Raw genomic sequence first — 21,011 nt, 5'->3', positions numbered from 1 at the left:
CTTCCAGATGAAGCTTATTGTGTCTAAATCTTACCGTGCAAATACAGTTAGAAAAGTTCAGAGGACATGCATGGTTCTTTAACCTCAGGGCAATTAAAACAAACATTAATGACACTGAAGCAAGTGATACTTCGAGTTTAGAGGCACCAATCTCACAAAATTTCTTTATTATTTTTAATTTCAAGTATTAATTAGTCTTTGAGGTATTTCCTTGTGCTGAGATCTTACTACGGTGTTGTATTAAATTGTTTGAGCCTTAGTAACTTTAAAAACAGAGAGGGATCTGATAAAGCCAACTCCCGATTACACTTCTTTTAGTACTTGATACAGCTCTGTTCCTTGATCTCTTTTTACAAGGTTTTACTCACCTCACTACTGCCTGCACAGCCTTAGGCACTTTGAAAAGCCTTTTCATCCCAGCCACAGTGATTATAACTCAATCAGCATGTTTATTCCAGAAAATGAGGTCATTGCTATTATGATAGCTGAGGTATCATTAGTAAGCTTTAAAACAGCTATTTGGTCTTTGTTCTTGTGATGCGCCTGACCCCTCTAGTTTCTTACATCCTTCATTTCCCTCATCCTTAAGACCTCCAAAGCTCTTGCTAATGTTGGCTGACCGGGGCTCCTGTCAGTTGCTGGGTGAAATCTCTTGGTCTGATGATGATTCTGCTAGGCTCCAGTTCCAGAAGATTCTGTAGGCGGGGTAAACTGTAAATCACAGTTTTGTGAATGGGTTGGTGTCCAAATCCCTCCATTTTAGGCTTCCCTGGTTACAAATGCTCGCCAGTTCAGGCTCTCTGTCCACTATTACAAGGAGTCTTTTTAGGATTACTCTGGTAGATTCCATAGAGTTTCTGTTGCCGTAGGTTTCTACCTTCCCTCTGAAATGCTCCCCAATTACAGTCATTTTTCCCAGGATTTTCTCCTTCCCTGCAATGAACATGAATCCCTCCTGTTTACAACCCTATCTGCCCCAGTCAACCCCAAAAATAATTTCCCATTTCTTCCTTTAAGCCATTCTTATTATATGGTTTCTTGGGTGTCTGAAGATCGCAGCATGCTTCTCTTTTACTTTCCAGCTAATATCCACATACAAGTGAGTACACTCCATGTTGTCTATGTACAAAAAATATGGCTGGGTTACCTCACTCAGGATATTTGTTTGGTCACAACTCTTTACCTGCAAGTTCCATGCTGCCTTAGTTTTTAACAGCTGAGTAATATTGCATTGCATAAATGTACCACATTTTCTTTATCCACTCTTTAGTTGAGGGGCCTCTAGGTTGTTTCCAGTCTCTGGTTATTATGAATAAAGCTGCGATAAAGAGCTGAGCACGTGTCCTTGTGATTGTATGGAGCATTCTTTGGGTATATGCCCAGGAGTGGTATAGATGGGTCTTGAGGTAGAACTATTCCCAATTTCCTGAGAAACTGCTCTATTGATTCCAAAGTGGCTGTAAAATTTTCACTGTCATCAACAATGGAGAGGTGTTCTCCTTGTACCACTTCCTCACTAGCAAAAGTGATCACTTGTGGTTTTGATTTCAGCCATTCTGACAGGTATAGGATGAAATCTCAAAGCACTTTTGATTTGCATTTCCCTTACCAGTGAGGATGTCGAATAGAGTTCAGGAAGCCTGGAGGTTTCTGACCTAGGTCTTCTGTATATGGTGTAGCTGGCTTGATGTTCTTACAGGATTCCATACAGTGAGAGCAGGACTCTTTTGCCGGCTTGTAAGACTGTTTTTCTCACAGTGCTTTGCCTTGTTCAGCATTGATATTATGGTATGTACCTTGTTTTATTGTAGCTTGTGATGCCATGTTTTATTTATGTCCCTGGGAGACCTGATCTTTTTGGAGGGAAGGCAGAGGGGGATGGAAATTGTGGAGAAGGGAGATGATGGGGAGAGACTGGAGTGAGGACATGGAGGGGAACCTGCAGTTGGGATGTAATATATAAGATAAGAGTAATGGAGGGAGGGAGGAGGGAGGGAGGGAGAGAGAGAGAGAGAGAGAGAGAGAGAGAGAGAGAGAGAGAGAGAGCTACAAACTTAAAAACCTAAAACCAAACCAAACAATTAGCAACAGCAACAATAAAAATTCTGGTTTATGGAAGGAAAGTGGATGAACTTGGCAATGTGTGCAGGAATAGCCACATAACAGCATTAGGAGGGCTGAGTGTGCTATTCTAACGGGAGCATAAAACATAGAATGTTTATGGGATCGCTCACTGTGGAAGCTTAGTTCCTGAGGTTTCCAAGGAGAACTGCATTCTCCCTGGAACTAGGTTAAGGATCATTAATAGGAAATTTTAGTTAATCATTTCATTTCATCTTACCTATAGCCTAATTACATGAGCGAGGTGGAATTTTTAAAAGATAATAGACTGCTCTATTTGGTGGCAGATATTTCAAACAGAAGACCATTGAAATATTGAAAGGAGTGAAATGTTTGACAGCAAAGGATAAAGCACCTGGAGTTTGCTGAGGGGGTAAAACATGAGCAGGTTAAACTTCCCAACCATGTGCATGACAGACAGAGGTCGTAACTGCTCAAATAGCAGCCTGCTTGGTCCTGTGTGGGAGCAAAGGTGCTCTGAGGGCAACACTCCAAATCAAAAGCCCCAGCTTGGGACAATAAAAATGAATTTGATAAAAGAGCCTGGACTGCGAATGAAACTGCAGGGGTATCCTGATCATTAATAACAACTGCCCAGTGTAGTGTTTTCTCTGCATCAGCATCCAAAGAGGTCATCCTCCATCTGAGACGGCAGTAGAACTTGTTAAAGATCATCTCTATGTTACTGTTTTGTAGTAGCGGAAAAAAAATACAAGATTAAAGGAAGCCTCTGCAAATTCATAGAGGATCTAAGGGTAGGCAGTACGTGTAAGGGTCAGAGTGCCTGTGAGGAGTCTTTTAAAGGCCATCAGGAGATGCCTAAAGAGCAGTGGAGATCCCATTTCATTGGAAGTGTCAGCAGCATGGGATGTCTCCTGAGGCATTGTGCACTAAACGAGGCAAAGCTGGAGGACCGCAGCTACTGATGCCCGGAATTGCCTTATACGTCTCACTTTTCAGAGATGGAACCACTGGGCTTGGTGTTTCAATCTTCGTTGGATCTATTATTATTTCTATACCCCTATTTTCACCTCTTGGAATGGAGATATTTATTCCATTCCATCGTAGGACAGAACTAGGTCACTTTTGTTTTATTTTCTATGCTCATACAGTTACAAGATTTTCCTGAGTTTCAGATGAGGCTTAGAATTAGTGTCTATAAAGAACCAACACTTAACCAAAGTTAAGATGGACTCTTCAAGGTGCATCTTGTTCTATAACAAGGCCACTAAATTATGGAAACAAGGAAGGGAATGTTTGTAATAACTTCGTGTGTGTGTGTGTGTGTGTGTGTGTGTGTGTGTGTTAAGTTGACAAGAGGCAAGCTTTCAATGATTAATGTACCTTGTCAACAGGATCTGGAGTCCCCTGGAAAAAAAAGCCTGTGCATACATTTTGGAGATTGTTTTAGATGTGGTCAGGCTCTGGACATCTCTGTGAGATATTATGTTACATAGGATAGTTGTGGTGAGAGGACTTAGGCTAGATGAGGAGAGAATCATTTCTAAGGACATCAATCCTGAACAGCAGAACAACAAAGATGAATGTGAGCGTGGACACTCTTCAGCGCCTGCCTTCTTGAATATGGATGAATTATGCCAGCTGCCTCGTCCTGGTACCACCTTGACATGCCCCCGACCCTGGACAGTACCCTACAGCTGTGAGCCAAAATGAACAGTTTTCCCTTAACTATCTGTAGTCATGGCATTTAGTCATAGTAACAGGGAAATTAATTCCTCTGTAACATATTTAATGCCAGATTTCTATAACTTCTATAATTCCAGATGTGGCTCAGCAAATTACAATTATTTTTAATAATTATAGGTTAATTCTTGTCAGAATGATATTATGCTATTTTGAATACAGAATTTAAATTGTATTTCACTGAATAATCATGTTATTTACAGATCTTTCTATGAATGCTGAATTCCTAAGTTTGTGGAATCACTGATTTTTCTTAAGGGAACAGAACCCTTAGTCAGGTGAGGCCACCCGATCGTGTCTGCTTGTTATTCAGCTGCTCAGTCTGTTGTTTAGTCAGCACGTTTTTTCCCTTCAATTAATAAAACTGACTGGGAACACACAGTTAGTTTCAATTGTCACTCAGTTGATTTACTCCCTGTCATCTTACTGACTGGAAAGTGCGTAAGGAAGGATACTGAAGCCTGAAGATGTTAAGCGTTTTTCACTAGAGACAAACTAGCAAATGAAAACTCAAGGTCATAGTTTAATCCCTGTTCTTAAGTGGTATTCTGTGAGACTCTTGAGGATACATTTCAACATCAGCAGCTTGATTTAATTCCTTGCTCTTTAGAACATCATGCTGTGTGTGTCAGAAACACAATACTAAATCCTGGGGGGGATTTGGGCTCAGATTTGGAGGTTGAGTAGAGAGTTGAGTGACAGTTTGTTTTAATTCACACTTTTGAATAATAGTCAATTTTTTTCAAAGGTGAGGAACAAGTGGGTACAATTTAAGCATCCTAAGTTAGTATTTTAGTAGCTTACTGACACTGGGGCCCTGATGGCTATAAATAGTAAATACATATTTAAAATTATCTACTTCTATCTGAAAAAGGATTCCCTCAACAGGACAGCCCAGGACTCTGTCTTTGACCTTCACTTAGTGTTCTCCATCTAAGTGACAACATTAAAGAAAAATATGAAAGACGGGAGCTGAGGAAAATCAGAGCAGAGGACTGTTCAGCTCGTTGTCCTGTGGTTATAAACTGCACTTATACTTTTTCTAAGAATAATCAACCTGACTGGCTACAAAGACACAAACATCCTAGTCTCCATCTGCTCAGTATTTAAACACAATGAGATGGCACCCTTATAATTCTGTTGTGCATACATTATACTATAACTTTTTACTCTCTCGCCCTTTTCTGTTTTATTCAATGCATTTTAAATGGGCTATGCCGCATGCATCCTTATTCTAATGTAATTGCTCTTTGTCTGATAATATTTCTCTTCAGCTTCAAGGTTATAGGTCTTCGTTTATATCCCTTTCATCCTTCATCCTTCCCACGGATCTCAGAGCTCTCCTGAGCACCTCCTGCCCAGTCACACATTCATCCTTGCAAACAGCCTCCTAGTTTTGCATGCTCATATTTTCTTCATTGGCATAAACAATTCTTGGAGTGACATGCAAATCACATATCGGCATTCTTGGGAAATATTTTTGTATCCCTGCAAACAAAATTAGATGTTCCTCATTTATTCTTCTGCAGCAATTTTTACCTCTTCCCATTACTCCACATAAATTCCATGAAGGTAGAACTTGTTGTATTCTTAAGGTCAGATAAATGTCTGGATTATTGTCAATACTCAAAAAGGTTAACTCACATTGGTGAGGGAATAAAGGGGGTCTTTACCTTTTTACTAGCATATTTTAAAACTTCATTTTGTCTATATGTAAATTATTATGTTATCTTTTTCTATCATATCAAGATGCATAGGAGATGCATGATGAAAGTATAAAGATAAATAATTACTCCCTTAGTTAATGAATATTCATATGAATTAACTGCTCTAAAATGCTGGAAAGTTAGCATTTTTTACTTTTACGAAAAGATTAACATGGGTAAGGAAGTTGACTTATCATGTTTATTATCCACATAAGTCTCTAAAGACTCTCTCTCTCTCTCTCTCTCTCTCTCTCTCTCTCTCTCTCTCTCTCTCTCGATCAAATGCAGATCTTCAGAAATGCTAGGTTGCACCAAACCCTGACAAAACACTTTAAAAGTTGAACCTAAGGAGTTTGTTATGTTTAGAAAATACCACCACCACCAACAACAACAACAAGAAGAAGAACAACAATAATAATAATAAAAATAATAATTCCTTATCCAAGGACTAAGGATTCACATCAAAGTAATTATGAACTATACTCTTACAGACACACAAAATAACAAATACAATAGATATACCATATATATATATATATATATATATATATATATATATTCAGTGCATCTTTAAAAAAAAAATTGTGGGGTTGGGGTTTAGCTCAGTGGTAGAGTGCTTGCCTAGCAAGCGCAAAAGCCCTAAGTTAGGTCCTCAGCTCGAAAAAAAAAAATAGAAGAAGAAAAAAAAATTTACACATTAAACCAAAGGCATTTTACAAACAATTGAAAATACATGATATACAAGGATTTTTATGTAGCTAGACAGTGATTCAAAACACAGAAATATGTTACTATAACTAACTAGAAAGTATTGTTTTAAGAGAGAAATAGAATCTAAAATGATTGGTGCATAAAGAAGATCTTATGCAGAGATAACAGAGAATTTTCAAATGAAGAATCTCAAAGGGATGAGAAGCACCTAAAGAAATGTTCGACATCTTTAGTCATCAGGGAAATGCAAATCAAAACAACCCTGAGATTCCACCTCACACCAGTCAGATTGGCTAAGATAAAAAATTCAGACCACAGTTGCTGGTGAGGATGTGGAGAAAAAGGAACATTCCTCTATTGCTGGTGGGATTGAAAACTGTTAAAACCACTCTAGAAATCAATCTGGTGGTTTCTCCAAAATTTGTACTAGTTCTATCTGAAAAACAAGCTATACGGCTCCTGGGCATATACCCAAAAGATGTGCCTCCATATCACAAGGACATGTATTCCACTATGTTCATAGAAGCTTTATTTACATTAACCAGACACTGGAAACAGCCCAGGTGTCCCTCAAATGAAAAATGGACACAGAAAATATGGCAAATTTACAAAACGGAATACTACTCAGCTATTAAAAACAAGGAGATCATGAATTTTGCAGGCAAATGGATGGAACTAGAAAGTATTATCCTGAGGAAGGTAACCAAGGTCAAAATGACATACATGGTATTTACTCACTGATAAGTGGATATTAGGCAAAATAGTTCAAGATACCCATGACACAACTTACAGACCATATGCAGCTTAAGAAGGAAGGCCCAAGTGTTGATACTTATATTCTTCTTAGAAGGGGAAACAAAATAATCATGGGAGGCAGAAGGAAGGAGGAACCTGCATAGGAGAGAGGAAGTAGAGGGAAAATGGGGGGCGGGATCAGGTACATGGGGAGACAGAAAAGAAGCACAGAGGGCCAGGAGAAGGAAGAGAAGAATGAAGCAATGTGTGGTGGGGAATAGGAAGAACCACTACAAAGTCCCAGACTCCAGAGAGTAGAAGGCTCCCAGGACCCAATGGGGATGCCATTAGCTGAAATGCCAAACAGCAAGAAGATAAAACCTGAAGAGACCACCTCCTGTAAATAAACATGAGACCCAGAGGAGGGATGGGGCCACCCACTTAACTCAACTTGTTTCTGTCTAAACTAAATGCAGAGACAAAGAATGGAGCAGAGACTGAAGGAAAGGCCATCTAGAGACCACCCTACCTTGGGATCCATACCACACAGATACACTAAAGCCAGAAACTTGCTGATGCCACGATGTGCTTGCAGACAGGAGCCTGACATGGCTGTGCTCTGAGAGTCTCTACCAGCAGTTGACCGAGATAGACACAGATACTTACAGCCAACCTTTGGACTGAGCCCGGTGATCACAAAGGAAGAGTCAGGGGAAGGACTGAAGGAGCGGAATGGGATTGCAACTCCATAGGAAGAACTAAAGTGTCAACTAACCAGACACTTCAGAGCTCCCAGAGACTACGCCAAAGAACACCCATGGACCGGTCTGTGGCTCCCATTACATATGTAGCAGAAGACTGCCAAGTCTGGCCTCAGTGGGAGGGGATGCACTTGGTTCTATGGAGGCTTGATGTCCCAGAGAAAGGGGATGTTAGAGGGGTGAGATGAGAGTGTGTGGGTGGGTCGAGGTGCAAGCAGCCTCTTAGAAGTAAAAGAAAGGGAAGATGAGGTGGAATGCATGTGGAGGGGGACCCAGGAAGGGCGACAACATTTGAAATGTAATAAATAAAATAACGTTTTAAAAAAATTCTTGTTTGAGGCTGAGTTTGTAGTTCACTTGATACAGTACTTGAGTTAATCTCAGAATTGCAGAAACGGGCTATATGAAACCTTGCCTCGGATCCAAAGAAAGATGGCTCTCAAGTTAAAGGACTTGGAGTTTTAAGGTAGTGAGTTGGAAGTAAAGAATTAAATAATCAAACACATAAGAGATAAGGAAGATCTTATATGAAAATGTTTTAATTAGTTTATTCATTTAAAAATAAAAATAAAAGTATAAAACCATAAAATTAATTAAAGTAATTAATTTTTAATTTATATGATGAGTATAAATGCTTTCCCTGAAAGTGTGCTGTATTACATACCTCATATGTGCCTCCTACGCAAGCAAGTTATAGGAAAGCATTTGATTCTTGGGAGTTAAAATTTTTGGTGCTTGTGAATAACCCTGCGGTTGTTGGGAATTATGCCTCCTTTCATTAAATCGAGCAATCTCTATAAATCTGTCTTTACTTTATATCATACATAAATTAATATGCACACATTTCAATGTATATCCATATAAAATTGGTTATATACCAACTTGTTTTCAATAGTGCACAATTCTAATCTTATGTATCTAACTTATTCCATTATAAAAATATTACCTTATTCTGAAGAATACATATTGCTTGGCATAATACAAAACTCCATTAACATGCAAATCTTAGGGACTAATTGACATTTATAAAAATGATGATGTATTGAAAAATAAGTATCCTTTCTAGGGACTATGTGCATGTGTTCATATATCCATACACATACTTGTGCATGCACTGTGTAGAGGACAAACATCATTGTTCAATGTCTTCTCCACTCTTCTCCACTTGATATTTTTAGGTCTTCTACTGAACCTCTTGACATTGATTAAATTAGACTGTTTAGTCAGGAAGCCCTAAGATTCCTGGAAACCCCATGAATGTTACTTTCTTCTTCCAACCTGCTGAACTTACAGGTATACATTTGTTAGATCTGACATTTTTCAGGGTGCTGGGGCTTATGCAGCAAGGTCCTTGTGTGACAGCAAACATAATACAGGATGAATCATTTCCAAGCATTATATAAGGATTATTGTTTTATTTCTGGGACTAATGTTATTCTAGAAATCAGCTAGGATCCAATTTCATAGCCTTTTATCTAACTCAATTGCTAACAGTAATCTGCAAGAAGAAATACTTGTATGTGAGACTGACTTTAGACCATCTTTCCTCCTTACTACAAGCACAATATTCAGAAGACCTTTTTGAGTTAGACGTGGTCTGACCACAAAAGCCCAGGTCTTCTTGGCAAATTCCATTTGACAACAGACTTTTTTATTTCTTTGTGCCTGTCTGTTTGCTTGTTTTGTTGATTGGTAGAATGGAAGGTTTGGGAATCAGAGTCTTCTCTATAGACTAGGCTGCCCCCCAAATACACCAGCAGCTCTCCCTCTCCTGTTCTGTGATTATAGGTTTATGTACCTGTGACTAGCAGCCTGAAAGCTTTTGAAAGATTCATGTCACTTGAGCAGATAATGGTGGTTTCCCTTTCTACAGTGAAAAGTGCTATGGCTGTGAAATTGATCTTCTCTAACATTATTTCCACATATATTACCTTCCATATATTTTGTTTTGAATTCTAAATATTTCAAACGGTAGTTGAAGGAGATGGATTGATATGTGTGAAGGTTAAAACAACCTGAATGTCTTCACCACCTCCTTAGTTTCCTTGTTTCCTCTCTCTTATATCCTTTATTACTATGCACATCCCATTCTTTCTAGTAGAATTAAACTAAATCTTACCACTTTGAAGTCAGTATTAGAAGTATTAAGAATGCTAATGTACTGTTAGCTTTAAAGCAGCCATAGACCTGATCTTGAGCCTACACTTAGCCCTATGTCTAATCTTAAACTGTACCCTAACCCCACTCTCAGCCCTGACCCTAACCCTAACCCTAGTCCTAAACCTAGTCCAACCTTAATCTCAGTCTTCACTTTAAAATGCCTTGATTTATACCACTTATCCTAAACCTAATTTATTTTAAAATAGTAAATAAAGTGGTTGACAAAAAAACAGACCAAGCCAATTTTTTCTATTTGAAATAATTTGAGTTTCAAATTATTTTTAGATTAATTTTGTTTTAGGAATTTTGAATATATATGAGTATTAAATAGCCCCTTTTGGCTGGTGTCTCCTATGGGGACAGAATCCCAGAAGCCGTCATAGCCTGGGGCAACCCAGGAGTCTGCTGCACACAGGGCAACTGGGCAACTGACACCAAAGTCTAAAGACCTCCCAGGGGTTCAGTGGCATGCAGGGCAAGTGACAAAACAGACTGAAAGCTTCCCTGGAGTTCTGTTGCACAAAGGGAAATGAAAACTGTAGCCCATAGGCCCTCCTGAAGAACAACTTCACACAGGACAACAGTTTGACTGCCCCTCTGAAAACCCAGCAGCCTGAAGGCCTTCCCAGAGATCTGCTGCAGCCAGGGCAATGGATCAGAAACTTCTCTGTTCCTTTGAAGACCCCACATTCAGAAGGCCCCACAGGTGATCTGCTACAGGCAGGGCCCCAGGTCGACCAGGAGACCTGAAACAACCCAGGGACAAAAGGGGCAGGCTCCAGACAGAGGCACCCAGAAGAGCAAACACCAGGATAACCAGATGGTGAAAGGCAAGTGCAAGACCATAAGCAGTAGAAGCCAATATACATGGGTGGACATCATCAGAACCCAGTTCTCCAACCACAGCAAGCCCTAAATACACCAACACACCTGAAAATCAGGAAGCTGACCTAAAATCCTATCTGATGAAAATAATAAAGTCCTTTAAGGAGGATATGAATAACTCACTGAAAGAAATACAGGAAAATACAGATGAACAGATAGAAGCCCTTAAAGAAGAAACAAATATATCCCTTATAGAAATACAGGAAAACATAACCAAAGAGGTGAAGGAATTGAATAAAGTGGTCTAAGACTTAAAAGAGGATGTAGAAACAATAAAGAAAACACAAATTGAGGCAACCCCAGAAATGGAAAACCTAGGGAAGAGGTCAGGAATTACAGATGTAAGCATCACCAACAAAATACAAGAAATAGAAGAATCTCAGGTGAAGAAGAAAAGATTGACATAACGTCAAAGAAAATGCAAAACATAAAATACTCCTAACCCAAACCATCCAGGAATTCCAGAAAACAATGAAAAGACCAAACCTAAGAATACTTAGAATAGAAGAGAATGAAGATTCCCAGCTCAAAGGACCTGAAAACATCTTCAACAAAATCGTAGAAAACGTACCCAACCTAAAGAAAGAACTGGCTAAAATGAACAAGAAACCTATAGAACACCAAATAAATAGGACCAGAAAAGAAAAATCTTCTCATAACATAACAATCAAAACATTAAATGCATAGAACAAATAAAGAATATTAAAAGCTGCAAAGGAAAATAGACAAGCAATGCATAAAGGCAGATCTATAAGAATTACACCAGACTTCTCAACAGAGACACTAAAGACCAGAAGAGCCTGGGCAGAGGTCATGCACACTCTAAGAGAACACAAATGCCAGCCAAGGCTACTATACCCAAAAAAAAAAAACTTTCAATCATCATGGATGGAAAAATAAAAATATTACAGGACAAAACCAGATTCTAACAGTAATTATCTACCAATTCAGTTTTACAGAGGAAACAAGAAGGAAAACTCTAACACAAGGAGGGTACCTATACCAAAGAAAAGAGAAGATATTTTCTCACAACAAAGTCAAAAGGAGAGAACTGTATTCACATAATATCACCTACAAAAACAAACATAACAGGAAGTAAGAAACATCTGTCTTTAATATCTCTCAATACTAATGGACTCAACTCACCTATAAAATGACAAGAACTGACTGGTTATGCAAACAGGATCCAGCATTTTACAGCATACAAGAAACACACCTCAATAACAAAGACAGATACTATCTTAGAGAAAAAAAGGCTGAAAAAGGTCTTCCAAGCAAATGGTTCCAAGAAACAAGCTGGAGTTGGGTACTAATATCCAACAAAACAGACTTTCAATCAAAAGTCATCAAGTAAGATGAGGAAGGACTCTTCATATTCATCAAAGTTCAAAACACACACTGAACCCCACATGATAATGGAGAATCTTGAAGTTATTGTCATAAAGACCATTCAATTGTTTGGTTGGAGTTACCCCAAGATATCTTATATTATTTGTGGCTATTGTGAAAGGAGTTGTTTCCCTAATTTCTTTCTCAGCCTGTTTATCATTTGTATATCATTTGTGTGGTTTAGGTCTCAGAGTTATTGTGTCTTCATAGAATGAACTAGGTTTTGTTGGATATTAGGTAGTTGTCCTCCTGTTCCTATATTGTGGAAGAGTTTGAAGGATATTACTATTAGGCTTTCTTACTAGAAGGTCTGGTAGAATACTGTGCTAAAGTTTTCTGGCCCTTGACTTTTCTTGATTGGAAGGTTTTTTAATGATGTATTCTATTTCCTTAGGGGAAACAGGCCTGTTTAGAAAGTTTACCCACTCTTGATTTAACTTTGGTATGTGGTAACTGTCTAGAAAGCCATCTAATTCAACAATAACATGAAATAGTAGATCAAAGTCACATAAAAATGTGAAAACTTGTAAAAGACTTCTGTGGCATTTAGTGCATACATTGTGTGGTAGGGAGGTAATTGGGTTTGCTTGTTTGCTTGCTTTTTTCAGAAGGTTTCATTTCTTAAGGATTATAATTCTTCCCATATTTAATCTCTGTAGGTTTCTAAGAACCCTGACTATTGAATGGAATGAAGTGCTAAGGATTATATGGTTATGTTCTTATAGTGACTGAGAAATTGGAAGATTTTTCTCAATGCTTTATACTGAGTTTTGATATTATTTTAGTAAGATAGGAGCAGATTGCGTCTGGGGAATGTCCTCTCCACGTGCATACACACACATTGCTTCTTTGGCAGTAAACAAAATCTAACTAGGGTTAGAATTAAAAAGATTCCCTCTTTCAAATGAGTACCCAAAATGTAGACTTATTCAGTAATCTGAAGGTCAAATTTAAGATTGCATTTTTCTATATGCTGTGGTTAAATCTCTGTTAGCTCTTTCTAGCGCTCACACACTATACCTGAATTCATATCTCATACTTTAGTATATGTCTTTTATTGCTCCTGCATTTGGGTTAGAGAAAAGGTATTACTACTACGTTTGTGAAATATTGTATATGAAGAGATAAAAATTGAAAATACAATGTGGTTATTTTGCCAGTGGTTATTATTAAACATCTTACAAGCAAATTCCTGTATATAACTGTGCCCATATAAAAATCCATTTTTTCATCAAATAGAACCAAATTATGGAGATTAAAATATCTGTGTTACAGAAAAATCATTAATAATAGATTATTTTTTATTATTTTGACTAGAAAGGAATTGATTTCACCAGGAAACATTCAGAAAACAATTCACTAAACACAAAAGCATTCCCTAGACCAGAACATAATGTTCAAATCTTTAAGCTTTTACTTATTATTAATTTTAATAAAGACCACAACTATCCTGCCAAATGTACATTGAATCATTTATTAGATGAAAGAGCCGAGTCTGTTTCTGAGTCATGGCTTGGGCTTTGTGTGTAATTATTTAAATTAGAATACATGCACTAAAAACAAAAAATTTTTAAGAAAAACATCACAAATAGAAGTGATTTGGATGGGCATGCACAGCAAGGACTGCAAAGTGAATTTAACTACTTCCTTTCTCATTTGCTAGCTGCAACAGAAAGGTACCTAGATTCTTGATAGGGGTGGTGCTTGGAAATCTCTCATAAACCCTGCTTTCCTCACATATCAAGAAGAAAAAATGCCCTCAGGGTTTAGGAATGGAGACATCCATTCAAATTTTGCAAATTTTTTGCCTCTTTAAGACACATGTTCTCTGAGGCAAAGATTAAAACAGAGACTGAAGGAACACCCATTTGCCTCTTTAAGACACAGCACATTACAAGATGGATTAAGCAAAAGAAGTGTTCTCAGGAAAGGATTTTCTCTTTTTTCACAGCCAGAATACAGCAAAATACAGGGTGAATGCCAGCTGAACTGAGAAAAGAGCTTGAAGGGGCTTGAGACTCCATATGTACAACAATGCCAAGCAACCAGAGCTTCCAGGGACTAAGCCACTACCTAAAGACTATACATGGACTGACCCTGGACTTGACCTCAATGAATGAATATCCTAGTAAGAGCACCAGTGGAAGGGAGAAGCCCTTCCTGCTAAGACTGAACCCCCCAGTGAACTAGACTGTCTGAAATGGGGAGGGTGGGAGGAACACCCATAAGGAAGGGGGGGGGAAGGGGATGTTTGCCAAATGTACATAAGAAATACTCAAGTTAATAAAAAAAAAAAAAGTGAAAAAAAAAAAAAATGTTCTCTGAAAGATTTTTTCTTCCTTTCTTCTCTTGGATCAGTTACACAGTCTGAATGTATCTTCTCAATGAAAACATAGTTAGTTGCTCGATCTGAAATGGCATAGCTTTTAGCCTTGATTCTCCTTTTCCATATTAAACATGCAGACAGGCAATTGGGGGAACTATTTTTGATACAAACAGCGAATGTAAATTTAACTGGATTGCTTATTAGGCCTTAGTCTACCCATCTAAATAAAGCAGTCTCTAAATATGAACATTCCGCAGAGATGTAGATACTGAGTTTCTCTGGGAAAACTGAGAATTTGCTCGACTGGTGCCTTATCCTACATCACACACAAAGACACGTCACTCCAGTTTTATTATATTGTATTTTATTTATGAGTATGTCTACATGCATACAAATATATATATATATATATATATAATCAAATAGCGTGAATCTTGAGTTATAAGTAGCTATGAACTCTGTAACATCTGTGGTGGAAATTGAACTGACATCCTCTTCAAAAGTAGCAAACACTCTAAGCCACTAATCCATCTATTCAACTCTACAGTTTTGTTAAAACCTCCTCTAGTAAATATATTTCACTGATCCTAACATGAGGAATATATTCTTGCTTACAACCTGGCTTCAGGGCCCCACTGTGGAGGTTTCTTTCCTGGGTTCATTTTGCAATCACCCTCTGTCCCAACATTACTGTAACAATCTGCTTACAAAGATTTACTCATGTTTTAAAATCCCTTTCATGTATGAGTCCTGCTTTTATATACCTATGGTATTTCCCTTTGACCGATCCTGAAGGAGTTGATACACAGCAGGAGTAGCAAGAGTGGCTCTTCACAACTGTGTCCCCAGCCCTACTGTGATGCTTCTTATGAGGTAGTGGAGAGTCGTGTTCCAAATATTTAGAACAGGGGACTGGTGCTAAGACATAAGTACAGAGAATCGAGATTTGGAGCAAGTACCCTGGCTCTGGCTTGTACTATCTCAATGGGTGTGAGGACAATTAGGAATAGGGACAGCTGTGGGAAATTTCTTCTTTTACCCAGGGCTGGCCTGTTCCTCCTTAGGCTCACAGGCTTTAATGCTTCTCAATCTCATGTTTCAGTTCCTGCAACCCCTCGTTGGGTTGGTTTTCATTTTTTTTTCATAGAATGCTCCAGTTACACTTATATTTTATTTTCTCCTTATTTCAATTTTTCAAATCTTCATAGAAATGATAATCTGATATTTAAAAGCACATTAAATTTTCAAGAAACTTAATAGTATAGTAGGACAGAAATAGTACTAAAGAGAATACTCCCTATGAATACATCAGTTTAAAAATAAAACTGTAGGAGAGTTCCTGCTGATATTTTGTTTAAGACAAAGATTGAGCAAACAGGCTACAGAGAGTTAATCTATGATGATGATGTCTCCTCTCCTCCCCTTTGCTCAAAATAAGAATTGTATGTGAAACAGTGTTTTAAAAACCTAGCATCAGAGTCTGGATGTATGTTTGCTAGCATGTTTTCAATAGAAAGTGATAATTGCACCTTTGAAGTTCATACTGAGAGACTGGCAATAAAACCTGGGCTCTTTTGATAACCGTTACAGCTACAGTTGAAAGGAAAGGCGTTTAGGCTTCTCTTTGAATTTTATGATTATACAAAGTTCAATACTTCAATTACACTCCTCCATAACAGACTTACCCCGGCAATGCCCTCCTTCATCAAAGCCGTCTGGGCAGTCGACCACTCCATTACACAGTTGTGACAAATGGACACATGCGTTGGAGCCACTGCAAGCAATGTGATTCAAGGGGCATTTGATCTCCACTTCCTTGGGACCTTTAAATGAGAGTAAAGAAAAGTTCGTGCATTAGCTTTGCTTTTCTACATGTAAAATTTAATAGCTTGAATTAGGAAATAAAGCTGCACACAACACAGAGCACAGTTCTGATTGTCTAACGTCAAGATGCTCTATGTGAATAGAAATCTTATTTTAAAAGGTGCATAGCACATGTCATTTTTTTTTTACTTCAAACAATGTATTAAAACATAAATATACTTTTCAACCACTAAAGCATCATGGATGGCAAGCCTGAGCATTGGTATTCTCTCGTATTTGTTCCCAGATAAATTTGTCAAGGATGACAAACTTCTTCGGTCTCAATTTTCTTAATGGTGAAAGGTATCTTTTCTTTTTGGCAAAGCCTCATTTTAAATATAATTTGAACACAAAATTAGGGGTGTTATAGTTAAGTAAAGAATGTTTTAACCTGACGTTGTTCCTGTTGCCAAGAGGTGTTTTCTGACAGGAACCTGATCTGTCTGCCACCCATCACACTGAGCTTGAGGGATCCTGTGGGGAAATTGGTGGGGACTGGAGGAGCAGAGGGGATTCCAACCCCATAGGAAGAACAATGTAGGCTGACCATACCACCCAATCAGTGCTCCCAGCGACTAGACCACCAAACAAGGACTGTACAGGGAGGGATCCATGGCTCCAGATACATATGTAGCAGAGGAGAGCCTTGTCTGTCAATGGGAAGAAAAGCTCTTCTGTGGAGGTTTGATGCCCCAGTATAGGAGCAGTGGGGCAGGATAGGGTGGGTAAATGGGTAAGCATCCTCATAGAGGCAAAGGGTAGGGGGTGGATGTGGAATGGAGGGGTAAGTGAGTTATCATTTGAGATGTAAACAAATGGAATGGTTAATTTAAAAAAGTAAAGAATATTAACACTGAGACTTGTCCTTTAAAGTACCTTCTTTTCTGTTGGGAACTAAAGAAGCAAATGGACACTTAAGAGTTTACTTTCATCACTTAAGGTAAGACACAAAGTAATAATGAAATAACCAATGTCCTGTGAAACTATGGAAAGTGAGCAAGAGGGTACTTTTATAGACTAAGAAAACAGAAAGAAAAAATATATTACATAAGGAAATAGAAGCCAATATTACTAACAGTAAAATATACTTTTGAATCCTTATCAATTATAAATTATAGGTCTATGTGATTTGTTTAATTTTTTGAAGCTGTTTTCTTCAATCCTTTGCTTTTTTCCTTCCATAAAAGATGACTCCTAATGACTTAGGGTTATTCTCATAGGTTGATATAAGGCTAAATACTCATAAAATGTTTCCTTTTTAATTAATTGGTAATTAATACATAGACTTACACCTGTAATTGTGTAAGGAATAAGAGATCATGCATCATTCAATATTTAGTAGAAAATTTATATTGCATTCCTTATCCCAGGTTTCAGGAATCATTGTTTTAGAGGAAGCAAAAAGAATATTAAATCCAAAGGTGGTCATGATTACAACATAGCAGGGCCTTTCAGACACAGCGGCTGCTACACCTGTGAACTTAGCGGTAGCGACAGCATGCACGACACCAATACAAACTCAAACCAGTCCGGATCCCATAATAGAAAGGACCGTTTGGCTGAAGTTCTACACCTAGCCATTAAGCTATGGGCCATTGACAGCCGCTAGGTGAAGCAGAGTCCCTCAGCAGACGAGTACCCAATCCCCTAACATAGGAGCAGGGTAAAATGGTGAAGAAAGCTACCACACGGTGTTGGGTAAGTAGGGAAGGTGGTGGATCTGGGAGGAGTTAGAAGGGAGGTGAATAAAATCAAAATAAATTATCCCAACTTCTCAAAGAACTGATAAATACATTTTACATTAGCCGAAAGGCTGCCGTTAAAGGATTCTCCACAGTTCTGAGGTATGTTCATATACCTTCTTCCATATAAGTTTGCTAATCTGTAACGTGTGTATTACCAAATATGTGGAATACACTTCATTGGTATTTTTTATTTTTAGTTTGAGTAATCGTTATTTCTAAATTTACCAATTTATCTCAGCTGTCTGTGCATAGAAATATTTATATTCATAAGTACAAATGTACTAAGTTCAGAACAGATAAATTAACAGAGCATTGATACTCTAAGGGCTTTAGTAATATTTATACGATAAACATGACGCAAATTCACTTTACATCAAATTGTTATTGGGAAGCTCTAAATACCTATTGTCAACAGTGAAAAAATACTCTCAAAAATGAAGTGACTTTTTTTAATGTTAAAATTAGGCATAAATGTCAAAATGGTGTTAAGGCCAGTGATGTATAGTGATATTTACGTAAATTCCAAATGTGTACATAATTTTTGGATATTTTAGAAACTTTATAGTGATAAAATAGAAATTAACTAGTAATTAAAAATTGTAAATGAAATGAAACTCCTTAGTGGGGCAATGAAAATATGACCTCTTACTTTAAGATGGCCACGACTCTAAAGAAGACTACAGAAAGGAAAGGTATTTCTGAGTGCAGAAGTGAGTCTCATCTTTTCACAAATTGAGACAACAGAGACCATATATCGATTATGATCAACAGTATACAATGATGAACCAAGAGTCTCTTCCGAGGCAGGCTGCTTTCCTTGTATACCAGCCGGGGGAGTCTCCACTCTCGACTTCCTTTGAACTGTTACCATGGGAAAATGTCACTAGAGTTTGGCTGGCAATGTTTCAGTCAATCTTCCTAAGACTCTCATACTTAAGTATATTAAGGCAATCATATAAAACCAGAGGTCCTTTGTAGAAATGGCCCTTCACTTTAAGAGTTAAGCACACAACTAGGTATAATAATATCTTAAGTACTTTGTTCAGTTTCCGAATTACTGATTTGGAATAGAGCAAACCCCAGATACATTCATAGACACTACTCACAATCCCTCTATAGATCCACATAGTAAGTAACATAATAATCTTTAAGATATAATAGTCAAAAATATTTTCCATTAGAAATATTTATATTGTAGCAATTTTCCAAAACAGTATTTGTTCTTGAAATTATACACTTTTCCCAATTAGTTGAAATAAACGTTTTTAAAACTAAGCTTTGCTTTACAAACAAACCTTTGAGGTTGATGTGCTTCTGCATTATTTTAAAAGCCAGATTCCGCATTGAAGATGGCGAAAACATTTTTCTCTGTTCTATAACAAGGAGCAAGAAAAGACGTGTCTCTTCTACTGTTTTGCCTAACTAAAGATGCTGAGTTTACTTTGTGATAGACAAATGTCACAGCACAAGCCTTGCAGTAACCCAACACTAAGCTCTCCCTGAACCCTGCTGTCTCAGACTGCTTTCTGCTCTGTCTACCAAGAATCACTCCTGCTGTTTTTCCTATTTATACCTTTGCCGCAGTTCCATGCCTTCTTTCTGAAATCCAATTAATTTCTCTAAACCTGTACACACAATACTGAGTGCCTATTGTTTTAAACAGCAACTCAGTTTCCTACTTAAAAATACATCGCTGGACATATTTTCAGAGTTCAGGTTGTGTGTCCTACAATGCCTATTCTCTGATTCTTGGCATTCTACCGACTTATCCTCAGCACAGTAAAGTAAAACAAACAAACAAACAAAAACCCAAAAAACAAACAAACAAAATACCCCCAAAAGGTCTAGTGCAAAAATTAAATTAGTCACCTTTCTGTGAACTTAAGTTATACCAATATGATTTAGTGTGCATTATTTATAGGCTATCTCAATTAGTACATTGCAAAACTAAATATTAAATTAGATTTTTTGTTTGTGGTGAGAGGGATCCAGAAACTTCCCTGGTTTTCTGTCTGAATTAATATCCTACTTTGCTGTCTCCTGCCTCTTGGACTTAGGCACATTACTGTGGACCTCTGTGGTTCCATTGCTTCTGGCATCCGTACGTGTAGTGCACATCCATTTAACACATGCAGTCTACACCTGTGCATCATCAGTCTAGAAAGCAGGATCTTCAGGGGTGCACTATCTTTATGTTTCCTGAAAGTTTTCCCATGATGCTCCACACCCCGTGAACTCTATAGTCCATCACTGAAGCTGTCCATGACAGCTATTTCCAAGCATTCAGTTTGGATACTAGACTGTGAGAGATCCGGTATTACCAGTTGTTTCCTTTTTATCTATATAATACCATCTCCTAACACAGCCAGACACACAGTGTGCACTTGATATTCAGTTGTCGAAAGAACAGAGAGTATAAAACCCTGCTAATTAACATTTTTGACACACAAGAACTTAAAATTTTCTCCCATTAACACAATCAATTGATAAATTTGCACTAAAAGAACTTGTACCTTATGACTACTTTAATTTATAATGATTCTTAATTTCAGGCCAAATTAAAACAAAAATGTCTTGGCTTGTTTTCATTATCTAATTGAAATTTAATGAGTACTGCTTGCAACTAATACTGAGATTTATAGGATGCTTTATTCAGTGACCATTTCTTTCCCATTACATAACATATTTACTCTCAATTCTGGAGTTTTTGTTATGAAATACTATCATCCAGAATACAAACATTCACTCTTTCTCTGTCCACTACAATCTATTAGTGTAAATCCCAACCAGGCTCATGGAGTCACTTATTTTATGAGAAGCTGTCTAACCGACTGAAAGAGCACTAGATTTGAAAACCAACCCTTGGCTTTGCTTTTATAGTTACTCAGTGGTCACCTACATTGAG

At 37.7% G+C, this 21,011-nt stretch overlaps 1 protein-coding gene across 1 annotated transcript in view; it reads right to left on the bottom strand.

Annotated features, from left to right (window-relative positions):
* Positions 1-19,450, bottom strand: part of LOC116900119 (low-density lipoprotein receptor-related protein 1B-like) — a 190,933-nt gene extending 171,483 nt beyond the window's left edge. Inside the window, exons 1-2 of the mRNA XM_032901895.1 lie at positions 19,402-19,450; positions 16,184-16,321 (exon numbers count right to left, since the gene is read on the bottom strand). Of these exons, the coding sequence (XP_032757786.1) occupies positions 16,184-16,321; positions 19,402-19,450 (187 nt within the window). The remainder of the gene's footprint in view (positions 1-16,183; positions 16,322-19,401) is intronic.
* Positions 19,451-21,011: the final 1,561 nt, after the last annotated feature.

Source organism: Rattus rattus, chromosome 5 (assembly GCF_011064425.1).
Source record: "Rattus rattus isolate New Zealand chromosome 5, Rrattus_CSIRO_v1, whole genome shotgun sequence".
Classification (NCBI taxonomy): Eukaryota; Metazoa; Chordata; class Mammalia; order Rodentia; family Muridae; genus Rattus; species Rattus rattus.
Note: the sequence above shows the minus strand (reverse complement) of the source record. Positions and strands in the feature narration are given on the sequence as shown.